General features: G+C 44.0%; 1 protein-coding gene across 1 annotated transcript in view; it reads left to right on the top strand.

Moving 5' to 3' along the window:
- Positions 1–19,533, top strand: part of HECW1 (HECT, C2 and WW domain containing E3 ubiquitin protein ligase 1) — a 223,173-nt gene that overhangs the window by 16,136 nt on the left and 187,504 nt on the right. Inside the window, exon 2 of the mRNA XM_058534679.1 lies at positions 5,796–5,903. Coding sequence (XP_058390662.1) covers positions 5,796–5,903 — 108 coding nt within the window. The remainder of the gene's footprint in view (positions 1–5,795; positions 5,904–19,533) is intronic.

Here is a 19,533-nt window from a genome sequence, read left to right on the forward strand (position 1 = left end):
AGTACATAAATGTTCATATTGTTTATATCTTTTTTTCCTTTGGTGTCTTACAGTTTATTATTATAGATCTGTATGTGTCTCTTGTACTACTCTTTGCCTTGAATTCAATTTTTTTAACTACTTAAGATTGCTAGTGTCTCCGTTTTCTTCTGCTTTGTATTTGCTTGATATATCTTTTTCTTTTCTTTATTTTCAATCTTGGTCTCTTTTTGAGTGTGGCCCATTGTGTGTACTATTTTATTCTGATCTAGGAGTCTCTGACTTTTAATGGGCTAGAATAGCACATTTACATTTATTGTACTTACTGTTATATTACGACTTATTTTTGCCATCTTTCTTCATATGCTTTATATACTGCATTGTCTTTTTGTTCCTTTTGTTTTTTTTCTTTTCTACTTTCCATTAGCTAGATCTGTTTATTTAAAAGTTATGCATTCTCTTACTACTCTTATGGTGCTTGCTTTTAATCATAGACCAGTGGTTTTCAATCAAGGGCAGTTTTGCCCCCCAGTGGACATTTGGTAATGTCTGAAGACATATTTGGATGTCACATTGTAGATGGTGCTTCTGGCATACATTGGGTTTCTACTAAACATCCAACAATGCACACGACAGCCTCACCACAACAAAGAGTTATCCAGCCCAAAATATCAGCAGTGCTAAGGTTGAGAAACCCTGCCCTAGACCGTACTCATATTTATTTGCCACGACTGATTTTTCTAACCTTATCAATATCTCTTATTCCAACAGAAGAATGCTGTTCAGCCAGCATATTTTCATATTCCTTTGTTCTTCCAGGACTTTCATTTTCCAGATGTGGACATTTTCCCTTTTATCCTTGATATACTTTAGCCTTTCTTGTATATTTTCTGTCTTTTTTCTGGGAGGGTTTCTCAATCAGACCTTCCAGCTTCCTAATCCATTTTTCATCAGAACTCACACAATAGAGTAGGATAAGAGCAATGATGTATGAAGGCATGAATATTATAACCACGTGAATAGCACTCATATCTTATATATTAATTTCAGTGGATTTCAATTAGCACTCCGTGGGGAAAGACTTCTATGGTTAAATATGGATGGAAAACTCTGACCACGTTGCCCTACTCTTAGAGACTCACAATACATACTAAAGGTTTGCGAAGCCTGGAGTGAGAAACCCACTTTACTTTGTTTAACCTGGCATTTCCTACTACTTTGTTGAGCAAGAAACACTTTCTAATTTCCCAATATTTGTCCATCAGTGTTCCAGTTTAGGAAACAACACACTAGGAGTTATAGGAAATTATAGAGTAAGTACAGAAACCCAACGCTTGCCCTTAAGAGACATTTAATGTACAGAGCCTTAAAATTTAATGTTTTAGGACAAAAGCTAAAATTGTCTCTCTGGCTAGACATCTGCAGACAGAAACTCCCAGAATGCTTCCTTAAGGACATCAACTCATGAAGAACTGAAGTTTTTCCTTTACATCAGGCACCCTATTAGAATACAGAAGAGCTGAAGCTGTACTTCCTCATTAAGGCACAACCAGTTAGAATACTTGTGTTCGAAGAAACAATCTGAGGGAAAAGCCACAGAAGCGGAGAGAGTGGCTTTAATTTTTAGGGGCTCCCCTGCCTTTTATCCTTAGAGTCCCTTCCTAGCACAAGACAGCAGAGCTTCTACATCCTTGCCTTAGTAGTATGAAAGGCAAGCAGACTCTCCCCAGATCTCCTGGCCTACTGTTTAGTAAACCCACGGTCTAGCCATAGTGGGAGAACCCTTGGAGAGTTTTCCGAGATTTGGTTATCAGAAGGCACGAGTTCCTCTGAGAAACGGAAGCCACATTGTATTTTTTCTGTTGAGCTTAGGAGACGTCCGTAGTGGATCAGTTCTCCTGTTTAATTGATTCTGGGCTCACTTGCCCATTCTGCTATCAATGGCAATAGTCTTTTTGTTGTATACTTTTCTATTATAGGTTAGGATGTGGAAACCATAGCTACAGTTTTTATTTTGAAGACAAAGCAAGAGAAATACCTTCCGTCTTTCTTAGGTGTGCTTGTTTCTGTAAGCTTCACTAGAACTTTCTGATTCCATTTTTTAATAATCTACAAAGATCTTTTCTCCATTATAAACTGTTGAACAGGAGGTACACACTAGAGAAAATAAATATCATCCGGCAAATATAATCTTTTCTGAGAAACTTAATACATCTCTACATGTTCTATACAAAATGAGCGGTGACAAAATTTTAAATAGTATTGGCCTAAGCTAATATTTCAGGTTATTATTAATGGTCTTGTACCTTAAGTATCAGGAAGCTTTGCCAGAGAGGACCCTATCTTTAGCCCACACTGTAAACAGAAGTAGCTGCTTATTAGATGTCTGACACTGTTCTAAGACCACTACCTGCATTAGCTCCTTTAATCCTCACAACAGACTTTTGAGGTTGGCACTAATATTCTCCCCATTTTGTAGTGAGGAAGCAAAGATGCGGAGGGATTCAATAAGCCACCTGAGATCACATAGTCGGAAATGGTAGACGTAACCCTCCTGCCTCAAGGGGCTGTAAATATCCCTCTAATCACACAGACATTATCTCCCACAAAGGGACTTCCGCCATGACAGAGAATGCTGGAAAAGAACCTCTGGATAGAGAGCCCGGGGGCTGCCATCCCACAGTGGACAGCGTGGGCTGGGCCCTGTCATCCATTCCAGTCCTCTTCTCTTCTCCAGCACCTTTCTCTAGTGCAGAATCTGCTCTGCCAAAAATTACATTTCCCGGACTCCTGTGCAACCACGTCCTGGAATTTAAATTTGGTCCCTTCATTTAGATGCACCTGTGCAAGACTGGGAAGGTGGAAGTGAGCCATGGGGAGTCTCCTGCTGTTTAGTCTGTGGCTGCTGAAAGCATGGCTTTGATAAATCAAGCTTGTCTACCACAGTGCCCTGGGGTCCACTCACTCACTTCGTGGGTGTCAGCAAGCAGTGGTGGTGGCAGTAACCTATTCAGTTTGCTGCTGGCTGGTCACCATCTTTGTGGGTGGAGAGGCAGTTGCTGCGGCCTGTGCGGCAGCCTCCTGCTCTCCGGATCACAGCAACTGGACAGGGCTCTTGCACTCAGCAGGTCCCATCTGGCCTCTCTGAGTGAGGCAGAGGCAGTGCCTTGGAGAGCGAGTGTTGTTCTGGGGCTGCTCCCAGAGGCCCAACGTAGAGTCCATTTCTCCAATACCTAATTCCTGCATTCAGTCTCTTCCTGCATAAAATATCTAGACTGATTCTGTTTTTCTACATCTGACCCTGACACTACACTTGGATTCCCAAGTAAAGACTAGTAACTGTTCTAACCATTGGCAGTAAATGCCTTTGGGGAAGGAGTTGACCTCTCAGCATAGATGATCTAGGCAAGGATATAGACTGTTCTATTTTCTTGTGTGATATTTGTTGTGAAGTGTTATTATTAGTGTAAAGGAGTAGGATACTGATGAGGACCAATTGGCAGTCTCATAAAATGTGTTTAAACGTTACAGCAAAATGTATCTGGTTCTCTTTAAAATGTGTTATTTTGCTATTCTCATCAGTCTTTTCTGATTCTTCCTACCCACTCACTCCCATCCTTTGCTCATTTGTGCCCCTGGGGTTCTTGGATATTTAACTCATTCTTATACTTACTATATTCTAGTGAAATTGCCTCTTTTTTTAAATAAATCCCCAAATTTATTAGAAACTTCCTGAGAACATGACCATGTCTTGATCACCAGTGTGTCCCCAGGGTTTAGCACAATGCCTGGAGTGGAGTAAATACTCAACACACATTTACCTAATGCGGGAATGAACATTCCCCTTCTAGGGGTTATTGTATATGGATACCTGACCATGACTTTGAAAGTGAATATTCTGGTGATCAGAGAGGATAAATTCGGGTAAATGCCACTCCTGGGAGAATTGCCATAATAAGGCAAATTTCTATCTGGGTGTGAGACTTGTTATATCTATAATGAGGACCCAGGGAGCTAGGAAAATATTATGCCTTTTTTGCAGAAATGAGGCAATTACTGTAAAAGATGTATTATACAATCATCTTAGTAACCCAAACAGGGCTGTGAGCACACACTGTGAATATAAAGACGGGCAAATTTTGCAAATAAGTTATTTTCCAAGAGATACAAAGAGTTCCTGCCATTAATGAGGGAGAGACAGTATTGCTTTGCTCAATCATCTTTGCCAAAGAGGAGGCAGGCGAAGATGTGCTATGAAGATGTGCTATCAGCATAGCAGGTTACAAGCACATCTACCAGTCATCTCATTTAAACCTCCTCTGTGGGCTCAGAGTTATTACTACCGCCCACTTTGTGGTAAATGGCACTAAGGCCTTGGAGTTGGGTCCTTTAGCTACCAGCCCTGCCCTCTTTGCCCCTCATCACCGTTGGTTTTCCTGGTCCAGCCAGATGCGGGATGTGAACCTCAAGGTATTGTAGTTGCAAAAAGGGCAACCATGGTCTGGTCTCTCTCTGCAGAGCCGGGCCTGCCCTCAGGAGCCCTTGAGTTCTGGTTGTTCCTCCAGCTACTGTGGTGGATTTGGACCCTCAAAACATGGTTTTCCCACAGCCTCAGATCCATCTGGCTCAGATGGTTACTTTCTGGTACCCATCTGCAAGGGCCCCATAGAAGATCAAGGTAAATTCCTATCCCTGTCCTAGTCTGCGCTGAAAACATGGGGTCTGGAACTAAGGAGGTGACAGTTGGCTTGGTCTTCCAGAATCTGTTCTCTCCAAGAATGCTGCATTCCTCTCCAGGCACCGGCTTTAAGAAGGACATTGATGGGTTGCAATGTGATGAGCAGAGCAAGAGCAGGAGAGAAAAAGTACACCCTCAAACTCCAGCTGCTCTCAGTGCCTCCACGCAGCAGGCTCTCCCCCACCTCGGGCCTTGGACACCACTTCCGGGCCGTACTCCGCTCTCCACGCATCCACCCTCAATCTCCATCCTCATGGCTTCTTCTCATCCCTTAGTGCTCCCCTGACCCCTTGTTGGCCTCCCTCCTTGTAACACCCTGTCAGAGCACCCTGTTCTTTTCCTTCATATCCCTTTATCACAAGTTGTAATAATACATTTATTTCTTTAGTGTTTAAAGGCTGCCTCCTCGATTGTTTGTAAGCTTTCACAAAGTGTGTAAGTTCACAAAGGACTGCATAGGTTTTGCCCAACACCATGGTCCCTGCACCTTTCCCATCATGGCAGGTAGTTGGGTCTCAATAAGTGTCTGTTGAATGAACAAATGAATGCACGAGTGCATGAGGAAGGCTGGATAATTCATGGATGAGTCCCATGTATTGGATGATGATGGGTGTCCAAGCTGGAGAAGAAACGATACAGGGTGTGGCCCATGAGAACTGGGCCCCAAATGGAAAGTGTGATTGGATGTTTTCTTTATGCCTCATCCTCAGACCCAAAAGGAGACCAGTTAATGAAAGAGTTAGGAGGAAGATTTTTACACTGAGATTTAACACATGAAAGAGCTATTCAAAAATGAAATGAACTGCCGTGGAAGCAATTACTTCTCTGTTTTTGGAGGTGTTCAAGAACCAGCTAGATGATCACCGGCCAGGAGTGGGGAGGGGATTCTGGCATTAAAAGGGGGGTTGGTTCAGATGGTACCTGAGGATGCTTCTAGCTCTCTGATGCTATGATTCCAGGTGCTTTTCTTCTGTTGAGATGAAGGTGATATTCATATCTTTTGCTCTTTTAATTTCTTTTCTAAATATGCTGTTGGCTGATATGTTCTCTACTCTGCTTTATTTTCTTGGGAATATAGATGAGGTCTTGTCGGAAAACTTTCTGGACTATAAGAACCGTGGAGTCAATGGTTCTCATCGGGGCCAGATCATCTGGAAGATTGATGCCAGCTCTTACTTTGTGGAGCGTGAGTACTTTTCCCATTCCTGTTGCTCAGGATGAAGCAGAATTCAACTGCTTTGTTCTTTGTTCTGTTGCCTCCACTTAGAAATGTGCCATATAAAAGAGACATCAATTTAATGAGATGCTCAGAAATAGTGAGTAGAGAGCTCTGGAGCAGATGAGTAACAGCCATCTAAACCAGCCCTTTAAGTGCAAGGAAAAGTTTGGTTCGTGTTCATTTATAAGCCTCTGGACGCAGGACTTTTTGGCTCATGTCCCTGAACTTTCACTCCATGGCTCCTCTGGGGGTTCTCCAACTTTGCGATAGTTGTCCCTTCTGTATCTTGCCATCCAGTTTTGGCTTTTCCAGACCCAGTCCTTCAAGGCTCCTTGATCATGGCCCCAGCACCCTGGGGATATTCCACACTTTGCCCTGATCTTCGGCTCTGGCCACAATTCCTCAGGACGGGGATGATACATTAGTACTGCCAACCTGTTTCTTTGATTCCTGATCTACTGACATTTCTGGATGTGTAAACTTGTCATCATCTATCTTATTGAGATATTTTCTAAAATTTTCTGCTGTCTTTGAAAAGAAATCATTTTCACAGTTATGGAAGGATTGTTTTCATAGGTTTCCATACTGGTACATTTCCCACTGCATGAAGAAATATCTCCATGGGCCTCATGTTTGCAACTGAAGGAATGCACAGATTACCCTAGGTCCACAACTCCTTCCCCTCCCACTTGGGTACTGAGAGAGCTAAATGCACAAATTCCTTCATGTGTCTTCTGGTTCATAGCAGGTATTCATTCAATATAGCACTTCTGAAAGGAAATGGAATAGTCTATTGTTCCAACCGCCCTGTTCTCAGAGGAAATGATACATGACCAGGAACCTAAAGTTGTCTGTTATCATTTGACTTGTGGTTCAAGAAAAACTGTATCCTCTAGCATGTTTTGCTCCCGTTTTTATTCACTCTCATTTTCATTCATTCACTTAATAAACATTTTCTAAGACTTACTATATTCCAAAGACCAGAGATTTGAAGATGAAAGGCCTAGTGTCTGCCCTCTAGAAGCTTATAGTGTCTCTGCTCCTAGAAATGACACAAGTGTCCATTTTTTTGCATTGATTGGCACATGCAGAATGAGTAGACAGGAGATTTGATACTATCAGATGTAGAGGAGACATGATTTTGTGGGATGTGGTTGCTGGCCCTTGACTTTGAGTTAGGCATAATGAAATTCCCAAGAGATTTCCTTTTCCTTAATACTTATCTCCCTGACTCTAGCTTTTCTCCTCTCTAATCCTGCACACTCATACCAGACAAAATGCCTTCAACCCAATTCTGCTACCATCTGCCCAAAAACCTCTTGGCTCTGCTTTCTTAATATATCAGCTGAAACCTCTCTGCCTAGCTGCCAAGCCCCAACAAAACTCATCCCTCAACCCTGCTTCTCCATCCTTCCCAGCAGGTACTCTTTGCCCTTGTCCTGCCAGGATCTTCCCCTATCCTACAAGTAGTATCATTTATCATAAAGAACATGGGTGGTTTGATTTGAGAATAAAGATGGGCTCTAGCTAGTGGTACCTAATATGACTTCCCAAATATCAAAAAGAACAAAAAAGGTAAAAATTTGCATTAGCAATGAATATTAGATGTAATATTTGACTGTATGCCCCAATCTACGTTGGAAGTTTGGTGGGAGAGTCTTCCTTACTACACACCCTTTTTCTTCTTTTGGCTTCTAACTAATTGAGAAATAGACACGATTTAGGGTCAGAATATAGTATCAGCTCAAAATGGCGCAGGCACGAGCACAATTTGCAAGTTTGTATCTTTTTAGAGTCAAGGAAATAAGTATTAAGGATAATATGAAATCTCATGTCTATTTGTTTCTTGATTCTGCATGAGCCAGCGTGAACAAGGGGAATTTGTGTATAAATTAATCTAACAATAGTGTCATTCCTTTCAAGGTGGTTCCTCAAGATTTCTGTGACATATAGAACATTTCTTGTATATTCATCTCAAATAACTAAATATTTAATATAATTGTCTTCATCAGCAGTATGAAGACACACTTTAAATATCATTAGAAAGATATTATAAAATCACCTCTGTAAAACATATAAAATATTGTCATAATTGAGTGAAAGTGTATTCAAACTTGGTTAAGTAGCAATGTCCTATTAAACAAATGGCTTGCCAAGTCATATTCAAAATAACTAAAAGTTGAGCACATTAGAAAAATGACATTTTTGAAATGTTTTGGTGCAAACTTGAGGACATTTCACTCTGCAATATACCTGTTGGATTAGCAATATCTCAGTGCTTTGGGAAAATGGATGAAAGTGAAATTGAAAAGGTGGATATTTACATGTTGCCAGTATATCAAAGGAGTGATCAATATACCAAGAATGTATTATTTTGTACAAATGTAATATAATTTGTCAAAAAGTAAAAATTTATCAAGATAAAGCTTAATTGAGTTTGCAAATGATTAGAATATTAACTCAGGGCACACATATAAATCAAATAAATTAAAATGCTGTAATGAATTATAGTTTTAGGAGTCTGAATGCATTAAAACTATACATAATATGCTATATGAATTTATATTTTTTAATGTGAAATAATTTGCATTTTCAAAAGTGTATGATTGAAAAAGTGCCAGATTAACAAATAAGAAGAGATTGGAAGTACAAAATGTCCTAATATGGCTGTCCTTCATAAACACAGCAAAGCATCAAAGGTCCTCTTGCTGTAATAAAAATGCAGAATCCAGGCCATTATCCAGAAGGTTACAGAAGTTTTTGTTATGAATCAAAAATAAGACTCTTCCCCAGTCTCTCAGTAATAATAAACACATTAATCTAATTGGCAAATTATACCTTCTTAAAATTAAAAATAATTTTGTCAACTTTGAACATTGGCCAGATTTTAAATGTTGAAGTACGACAGAAGGTCATTCTTAAATTAAAATAATAAAGTAAATGAGTTTTTTATTCTATTTTCATTTTCTGTTTTCTCTTTGTTTTTTCCTTTTATTATTTCCTTTTATGAGAGTGAAAGTATATTGCTGATCGCTTGGAGTCTATACTGTTCTAATAGCACATTTCTTTTTGGGGTTATGATTCAATTTAGAATTAGGTAATTGCTATTGATTTATATGATTTTTTTTAAAGTTCTGGCTAAATCAGAATTTGAAAGTACCACCAAGTTAGGAACATTCAAAACAAATATTTTCTGCACTCCCCAAGGAGTTATACGCATGATAAAATACCAAGGGAAATGAAGCCTGAATCATTTCCTGTTCTCTGGCATAATTATTCCCTAGTGGGCACCAGGCTATTTGACTGTAGTAATAATTGCTGTAATATGAAAACTGTAAAGATGCAAATTTTAACACTGACCAAAGAAAGAACTAGTAAAATTCTAGCTTTACCCATCCTGATAAAATCTCACAATGTTGTATCATTACAGTAACTCAGTTATTATTTTTTATGTGCAGTCAGGCTCTGTGGGCCAGTCTGACACCCTCAAGAGTGACCACAGGCCTTGTTGATTGTGCGCTCCCATCAGAAGTCCTTCAAGTCGGGGCTCGCATTGCCCAGAAACAATGACGAGAGGCGGCGATGCTGCAGGGAAAGCATCTTTGTCTTGATCTCTGGCCCAAATCTGCTGCATGTAGCTGCTCGTTGTAGCTCTCCATTAGCAGCAGGAAGAATAGAGTAGTGGGCCTGAGGTGCCCACTGATTTCTGGCCAAAAGAGTTTCTCCCAAAGGGGCCCCCTTTCTCCACCCACTCTTGTGTCATGTCACTTTGCTATCACAGTCATGATTGCTGCCTTCTCACAACTGTCCAGGCGTAAACCAGAAGTCTGCAGTCATTTTTGACCGCTGTGCCTTGCCTTGGTGTCCTGCGCCCTGCTGGGTAGCACCCATCACCAGGTCCTGCCTCGCCTCCAGGTTGGTCCCTCACATCCACCTCTTGGCAGTCAGTCTCTGCCCTCACATCCGGGTTCACACGCTGATTACTGCCTGCTCTGATTTCATCACTCCCTGCGTTTGTCAGAAGAATGTCCTTGAAATTCTTTTTCAGTTCATCATTTCCAGATCCTTTTCTATGATGTCCTCTCAAATTTAAAAAACACACGGTGGCCCCTGATTATACGTAACAGCAAATCTAAGCCCCTAGTCCTGCTGTAAGTTTTTAACAACACCCATTGAGCACGGCGAGGTGGAATTTTCACAGGTGGGATGGTGGGGCTCAGGATTTGCCTCCTCACTCCACGCTTCAGCAGGTGGCTTCCAAGTGAGAGGCAGGTGGGCTCAACGTCCACCCTGGTGTGGCCCCTTGGACTCTGAGATTCTGCTTCTTAATCAATAAAATGAAGTTTACATATGTCCTCCTCAAGGCAATCCCATGAAAATAAACTGACTCACCCCCGTGAGCGCCAGCCACGTGTCTGATGTAGCCGGGCCTGCTGTGCAAGTAGAAGGCTTTGAATTAGGGATTGAGGTGCTGCTCTGAGAGGGGTCAGAGCGGGAATGTACATTCTGCTTTGCATTTTTCCTCTGGAAATGGACATGTTGCTGTCTTGGTGACAGCTGTGAATTGAATGGCTTTACTCGGAGATTTTTTTACAGGGAACTGTTTTGCAGCCAAAGTTGGAGACCAAAAGGCACTGAAGGAAAAGCAGGGCTCCAGGGGAACTAGCTGACTTCCCCTCATTAGCATTTCTGGCACAGGCTTTCTCCTCTCCGGCAAGGCAGCCAGAGCCAGGACGAGCTCTGCCAGAGCCAGAAGGCTCCCCAGATCTGTGATGAGACACAGGGATCTCGTCAGGTCAACAATCGAGATGGTTCAGGTGACACATGGGTATAGCCTTTTATTTGAATCTGGGCATATTGTCACCAGGACTGCTTTGTTTTTAGAACCAGTATGACTAAGAACTGCACTGTGGGCTGCCATTTTCAATCACTGTTTTGTTATTTCTAAGGAGCTGACTCCATTTGTCCTACAATAAACGTCTGACTCATAGGCTCTAAGCCCTCATGAAGTCTAACGTCTGCCTGAGGGGACTAGACATAATCCTGTAAAACATAACCCGGTGACAGTCATATCGCTTCACAGGTTTTCCATTAGGAACAAGTACTGCTCCATATAAAGACTTGCAGGATAATGGGCATTTAAATTATTATTCCATCTTATTTTTATTATATAATACCATGGAAACCACATCTACCTCCATTGCTCATCCAGTTTAATACTATTATAAAAAGAAATCATGCTAAAAATTGCACTCTACAACACTCATAAAGGCATTTCAATCTGCTTACTCATATTTCGTAAATTTTGGGAACAGTATGCACAGTTTACAGCAATACTCTTAAAATTATCTTTCCTCTTTCATCTGTGTCTTTTCGCCAGCCGATTCCCTTGGTGTCCCTCCCACCTAAACTTCTCCATCAACCTACCTCATCATCAACCTCACTCATGCTGGTCTTCTTCCCTTCCATATTTCCTCCACATGTTGCTTTAAAAGACTAAAAGAAGTAATCGTACTAGAGAGAAGTCTCCAGGGGTGGTAGAGGAAGGAACCCACATCACCAAATACACAATCACTCACTCTTCAGCAGACCGGAGTGAAATGGTTGAAAATATTCATACAGTAATAATTTATCCCCTTGATGTTATCATATATCATGTATTATACATCTTGTATGCTAAAGGAATGTAGAAAGAATATAAAAGTGATTAAACTGGGTGGATCTGGCTAGAGATGGCTTCTTGCAGGAGCCCTTAATTAAAGAACAGGATGGAGGGGCATGCCACGGGTGCAGACAGGCATAAGGCATTTCATAACTGTGTGGAAGGAAAGAGAGAGCTGTGATTGGCTGGAGCTCAGGACAAAGCTGAGAATTATGTGGAAGATCAAGGTGCTCAGATTTTATGTAGTATAAGAAACCATTTATTACTTTTTTTTTTGAGTTTTAGGATCAGGTGATAAAAATGGGTCTGAGGACCTATTCATGCAAGGCAACTTATCTGCCTTCAGTAATCTCAGCTGTGACTTGTGGCATGAGATAAAAGGGCAGGAAGAGGACTGAGAGGGGCTATGATTACAAGCTGGTCACAATCTGGGCTGCCAGAGGCCAACCTAAGGGCGCAGCGGTTCTGACTGAACAACGCCAGTGAGACAATGCGGGTGTGGCAATGGGTGGGTAGGGGTCCAGGTGGGAAGACAAGATGTAGGAGTGAGGAGATGTACACAGCAGACTTGTCCTCAGTCCACCCAACATGAGAAACCAAACTGTTGTGTACAATCACTTCTTTCCATGTCAAATATTCCATGGCATCTGGGGGCATCAGAGTTGATCTTCAGTCCACAGGGGTGTCAGTCTCTCAGATTCAATAACAGACCCTACAAAGAGTGACTGAGCATTATTACAGAAAATAGCTAGAAAGATACAACTAAATCATTCAATTCAGCAATATAGAAAGATAGTACTGGCTTCTAGTTGGATACATGTCAGATTCTTCCAATGAGATGAAAGCTCTTAATCAACACAAATGAATGGTCAAGGCCATATTAACCCAAACTGAGACTTTTCTGGATTAACCTTGAGTTACCATGTCAATAAGAGAACATACAGATTCACCTGCCTCCCTTAACCCTACAGTGCTAGAGGCTGCTAGGGACTGTGCTGGTCTCCAGGGACTCAGATCTAGAGGTGAAAGCTTAGTCCCTGCTCCCTGAGGCTCTCGTATTGCAGTGGGGGAGAGAAGCACGTACCTCTTACTATGTCCTATGTCATTGATGAGGAGCGCCTAACCCAGCTCTGGGGCATAGAGTTGATCACCATCCGTGGATAAGAGGAGCTAGTAGGCAGACTTGACCACTGGGAAGGAAGGACTGATGTTGGGGGCTGAGTGGTAGAGGGGTCATTCTAGGCAATGGACAGCACCTACAAAGGCATGAAGGCACAGGGGTAGGGGGAGAAGGCTGGGGTATGTGCGAAGAGTTGAGGATGGAATCCTGAGGAGGAGGAGAAGGAAGAGGTATCATTGAGTGTGGTGGATTAAGGATGGCCACAAATTCTATGAAATTCTTCATCAAGAGGTATGGTCCATGTCCCCTCTCCCCTTGGGCCTGGGTGGGCTCTCTGACCCCGTGCTTGTTTCCATGCTGAAGTGATGCTGTGCTGGCTTCTAGGCCCTGGCCTTAAGAGACTGGTAGCTTCCACTTCCTACGTTTAGAATGCCCACTCTTGGAGCGCTGAGACTGCTGTACTGTAAGAAGCCAAGGTGGCCACGTGAGAGGTTGCATAGAGAGAGTGTGTGGCCAGCCCATCTGCTCCAGCCACCCCTGCCTTTGGGACACCAGAGGTCCAGCCCAGGTGCTATCCATTGCAACAACATGTGAGACCCAAGGGAGAGCCACCCAGCTGAGCCCAGTCACCTCACGGAGTTTTGAGAGATAGTAACACAGTAATAGTTCAAGCCATTAAGTATTTGGTTCTACTGTTACGCAGCAGTAGTAACCATAACATCAGGGAAGCCAAAAGAGCAGGGCCATGGAAGTCAAGGGAGGATGCTGGCGCATCGTCAGCATGAGCTGGTGAGTGCCAACAGACGAGTCATGGAAGACGTGGTCTAGAATGCATCTGCAGAGGATTGTCACATAGGGGGTGTGGTGAAGTTTGTCCGAAAAAAGAAATTCAGTGTGTTGATGAGAAAGACTACAGGCCGAATAGTAGGGTGGCCAGTTCATCTGCCTTGCTCAGATCCATCCTGGTTTGGGCTCTGACAGTCCTAAGCCCAAGAAACCTCTCCATCCTGGACACACTGGAATGGTGGTAGCCCCCTAGTAAATCTGTATTGATGGAGAGGAGGCAAAGTGTATACAGCCCTCCCCCAGGGAGGGTGGCTGTGGAGTGACTCTGAACCAGGCTTATCTGCTTGTGCTCATCAGCCCCAGGGAGGAGCCTGCAGGGATGTTGGAGATGCAGGACATAGAAGGGACGCTTGATCAATGGAGGCCCTTAAAGAGTCAGAAGGAACAGGATGCAGAGAATAGTTGAGACCAGTCTTTCTTAGAAGCCCACAACCCGTGGGCTGGACGACTGGATGTGTGGGTGGGACAGGATGGGGACGGATAGATGGGAGGAAGAAATGTGTTGTGCTGACTACTCTACAGCGCCCCTTTTCCTAACAAGAAGGGAAATAAGAAGAAACTGGAAGAACTCAGGAGTGATTTTCACCTATACCGACATAGTAGAGTACAATTAGAACTCGACGAAAAATAGATTCTCTCCATTCCTCTCAAAGCCACTCTATACACAAAGTGAATCTCTTTTACTCAAAATCACAGACTCGTGGAGCTAGAAACAACCAGGGCTGCTGAGGCCTTCATATCTCTGCCTTCGGAGGGGGCTTCAACCAGGTAAGAAGGGAACACTCTGCCCGTTTTAATCTCCATGAGAGGGGGCCTCAATAGCTTTCTCCTAAAGGCCTGTGGCAGGTGAGGGCAGAGAGAGGCCAAATTTGGCAGGCGACTATGTGGGGCAGACAAGGGAAACTGACCTAGCTACTACGCCGTGTCTGGACCTGCAGCCAGGTGGGTGAGGCTGTGTCTGAAGGGCATGGCAAGCTGATTACCACGGTGTCCAATTAGACAGAAACAGCAGATGGGCACGAAGGTGGCTGCGGTCACTTCAGGAGGGTGGGCTGTGCCTGTCCCTGGGGATCTGTGTGTGGGTTACAAAATCTGACCCCTGGGCTGTCATTTGGGGTAAGGCTACTGTCCTGAGCAGAGGAATAATAGTAGTAATTGCAACAGCTAAGCATCTCTATGCCAGGCGCCATGCTGAACACCTCACCCCGTTTAATCTTCATGCAAACCCTCGTTGGCAATTACTTTCCCTTTTTGCTGATAAGGAGTCTGAGGTACAGGAAGATAATGTAACTGGTCCAGTATTCACAGGCAACAAACAAATGGTGGAACCAGGATTCGGCCCTAGGCAGTCTGACCTCAGAGCCTGCTCTTTTAGCCACCATGATGTCCTGATAAGACCAAAGTAGGCCAGAAGGGCTCCCACCACCAAGGTGGAGGTTTAGTGCAGAGATCTGACCCATGGAGGGTAGGGTACCAGGTAGAACTCTGAAGTCAGAGTCAGTGCAGGGGGCTTACCTCCCAGACAGATTGGCAGGGAAATTATTTGGGCATCAAAGTGGGAACCCAGACATCACTGGGCTAGCAAATCCTGACCAGAGGAAGGAAAGTCGAGATGGTTAACATACAGCCTTCCTCCCCTCTAGATGATTCTGAGTGGGGAGCTCAGTAGGCCCCACCGTAGAAAGTGGTAGAGAGAGTCAGATTAGAAGACAGAGGCTATGTAAGATTTCAGTCACTTCCTCACAAATAAATCCAGAATCTTCTCCATTTCCACGTATTATTCTGTGTGTATGAATCCCATTTGTGTACACATTTATAAATATTACTTGTTCCCTAAAGAAAATTTGAGGAAAAGATCAAAATAAAAATCAGCCATAATTTCAGCACTTGATAACCTTTTAAAAGATTTTTTATTGCTAGTGGCATCTCCCCTTAGAAGGGCTTAATAAATATTTATTCAATTAATGAGTTAGTTAAGCTAGTGCTCAGAATCCTGTGCAGGAAGCGTGAGACCAGTGCTCAAGGACAACAATTTCATCTTATCTTTCCCACAGACGGCCCCTGAGCCACCTGGAGGAAGGACAGAGAAATATGGGCGGAGGGAGGGAGCCAGTGGTCCCTGGTCAGACACATGGCAAGAGGGTGCCACAGAGAGAGAACGGAGTCGACTGACCCGTCTAACTTCTTGGAGTGAGGAGGTGGCGGAAAGGTACCACCTTCTAAAGCAGAGGACTCTGCTCTCTAGTAAACATGGCCCAGTCCACACTAGGCATCTGACCAACCAGTTGAGCAACTCTTCCTCTCTCGACTGAGGTCCGGGAAGCAGATGCTAGAAGAGCAGTGGGAAGGGCGATTTTCCCTTCTTCCACTTCATTCCCAATGTACACTTCTCTCTTTTGACCCACTGAGCCTTTCAGCCAAGTCTATGGTCAGGCACAGCTGCAGTGTTCCTGGTGAGGACAGAGACCCACGGCAGTCAGAGAAGCCCTGCCTGCACACTTGTGTGCCCTCCGGACTCTTGTCACTGCTCACCCACCTGGGGCCAGTTCAGAGGTTGCCCCCTGGAGTTCCTGACTGCAGCCAAGACAGGTCTCCAGTCACGTCCAAGGCCATATTCTACAGCTGCGCTGTCCACACCGACTTTGGACAGCCAGGAAAGAGTTCAGAGTCCAGATAATATAAAAACGCACAAATCCTCACAAATTCTCACTAATCCAGACTTCAGTGTCTCATGTATCCCACTCTCCCAAAATTCCAGAGTTGAAATGGTACCCAGGAATAATGCAAAACCCACCAACACCCACGGAATCTAGAAGACACAAGCAATGCCTCGTCCACTGCAGCAGCTGCTAATCTAAGCCGTTTCCCTCTTTACGAGCAAAACCAGAGTTTGCAGAACCCAGGCTGTATTTAGATCACATTGCTGTTGCCGGCTGAGTTGCCTGAGGGAAGAAAGCAGACAAAAAGCAGAAAGAAAAAAGGAGAAAATTTTCTTAGTTTGAGCTTCACCGGAATGAGCACCAATCTCTCCTGGATTGCTCAAGGCCTAGGAGCTTAAAACCCACACCAGAGAACTCGTTTTATAAGGGAAGAATTGTGTCATTATGCCTCCCATATCCTTGGGGAAAATACAGTTAAAAATATCGCACCCTCCAATAGAGAATGATATATGTGAAACTCCTATTTTTATACAAACTCTAGAAGTTTGAACCTATAAATTCAAAGCCTTTTCTTCGGACTTCTATTCCTTATATTTAAAACCTCTTAATCTCTCTCTCTCTCTCTCTCTCTCTCTCTCTCTCTCTCTCTCTCTCTCTCAATAGCTACCCTTGAAAAAAGAGGCTTATTTTACAGTGTGTTTTCTGTAACAGAGAACATGAATTTCTAGTGAAAGCTAAACCTTTAAGGCCTGCCTGACCCTTTATCAAAGGAAAAGATAAGTATTAAAAGAATAGGAAATATTTTTCAGAGGGGGAAGAGTAGATTATGTCAATCTTTGGGGGAAAAAAACAATGATTGAAGGGAAAAGGCACAAAGAGTATGGGAACATGGGAAAGAAATAATAGTCAAAATAATCTTCGATTAGACCTCATCCTTTCTATTAGCTTAATCACACGCGGGACCCAGATTGGAAAAAAATACATTTCAGGCAAACTCAATATAAAAAATGAACATTCAAATATCAGAACCAGTTAAACGGAAGCTCTGGGTGCTTGACACAGACGAAGTGACTGCAGTGACCTTACAACCGCACAAAGCAAATTGTTACAAGAGGTGGCCTCTTGACAGAAGACCCAGCCCCTTCCCCTGGGGCTTGTGCTGGGCGAGACTTTTGTCTGAGTCTCCAGCCCAGCCCTCTCCCGCTGGGCCTCTGGGGGAGTTTCGGTCTGCACAGCCCTGCAGTGCCCGCTGTCCCCGGCAGAGTGGAGAGGAACAAGCACGACGTCAGCGCGCTGCTGCCCCCGACTGAGGCTGGAAAGCAGGCGGGGAATCCGGAAAGGTGTCCTGAGACCGTTTGCACAAAACGCGGGAGGATGATGCGAAGCTTATAGGAAGCTCCAGGCTGGCAGTGGGCACGAAGCTCAACTGGATGCATACTAGAAAGAATTTCATAAAGCCTGTGGTTCCTGCCACCTAGAGGAAGTGTAGAAGTAAGGGAATATTTAAATATTGGGATGTCTGTGCCTGATTAGAACTGTTTTCTAATGAAGTATGCTCCTCTTGCTTGACCGCATCTCGCACAAGCAAGAGTCGGAATTGGGTGTGCCTGCGGGTCTTCTCTCACCTCTCCTGCCTCCACACACTTTCCTCCAGGACAGTTCTTGGTCATCTGGTATAGACTCATCGCTGAGTCTCCCCGGAAATTTCCGGTTCAGCCAAGCGGCCATGCTAGACAACATGTGGACAGGAGGCCCTGCCAGCTGATCCAAGGCAGGCACCGTTAACGGAGCGTTAACAGTTCCTGGATTTTACAGGATGGCGTGTGCGCCTCATTCATCACTTTTCTCTAACAGCCGTGACGCTAACCTGCCCCATCACGGCGTCTCAGTGTCTGGAGACTCTCTTCCTGGATGGCCTCCCCCATTTGGCCACATAGTCAAGAGCAATGCCTCCAACTCAGAAATGAGTTTTTCCTATGAGACAATTCCAGTAAATTCCAAACCTGCAAATACTGTTTTTTTCTGAAACCCCACACCAATGGAGTGCAATGTTCCCTTTTCAGGAAAGGAACTTGCTTGCTGTAAAGGCAGCTTTTTCAAGGTCAGGGCTCCCTTAGAGGGACCCAGCTTCCAGTTACTATATCCTAGGTGGGAGTCAACTGCAACTGGGAAAAGCAGCAGCCAGTTCAATATGCAGCATGACAGATGGCCTGGCATTTTTCTATGTGCTTTGAGTTACCATGTCCTACGTGCCGGGGAGACAAAATAGTAGATGGGCCCTCCAGGCCCCTGAACTGCAGGTCTGAGTGTTCCTAGCCTGCAAGATTCTCCTCACAGAAAACTATGGTCATTTTGACCATATGGTCCCTGACTAAGCCCCTGACTATGCGGCTAAGTTAGTCCTTACTGAGCGTTAAATTGTGAGGTTAATGATATCTCCTAGAATCCAAGGGAGAATTGGGCAGGAGGAGAAGAGAGGCACCCTCAGGGGAAAAGGAGAACCAAAGGCAAAGTAGCCTTTTCTACCAGGGTGGCTTCCTGTACTTCTTGCCGAGGAAGCCCACCCTTGAGGATTTCCCCTTGTCACGTATCCCATGGGGCGGCCTCAGCAGTCCATGCACAAGAACAAGTTGGCTAATATCTAAGAAAAGTACGTACTTCCGAGAAAGACCTCTGGAACACCCTCTAGCAGGTCAAGAGCTGGCTCAAGATATTTGTGATCAGCCTGGGATCTGGGGAAGGGTCTCCATCTGGCTCTCTCCCTTCATGCCAGGAGCCATACTCTGCCTTCTGGAGCTCCTCAGTATGACAGTCTGTCAGTCTATGGCCATCTGGTTTGTGTCCTGTCTCAATTCCAGGCCACTCAGTTCTCCAGCATCTGACCAGCCAAGACCCTTCACTCCACTTGGACCGAAATGCAGAGACCTACCCCAGTAATCCAGGATTAGGGATAGAAATATGTGGCACAGAAGGTACTAGACTTTGTGGTGTCACTGCCACTTCTGCAGTTGGCCTTGGAGCATCTGCTGGGATCCCTACCTCCTCCAACCTGAATGCCCAGGGAGCCTTAGAGTTGGCTCAGCCAGCTCCATCCAGGGGGGAGGACTGCAGAGTGTCAGCAGCTGTGTGAGGCTCTTTCTTCATTTCAGATACTTGTTACTTATGCCTTCTGTGTCTCTCACCAGGGATTTTTTATTTTATTAGTCTTTTCAAAGAACCGACCTTTGGTTTTCTTAATCCTCTATGTATATTTGTTTTCTGTTTAATTACTTTCTGCTCTTATTTTTATTTTTTATTATTTCCTTCTTT

Source organism: Diceros bicornis, chromosome 41 (genome assembly GCF_020826845.1).
Source record: "Diceros bicornis minor isolate mBicDic1 chromosome 41, mDicBic1.mat.cur, whole genome shotgun sequence".
Lineage (NCBI taxonomy): Eukaryota > Metazoa > Chordata > Mammalia > Perissodactyla > Rhinocerotidae > Diceros > Diceros bicornis.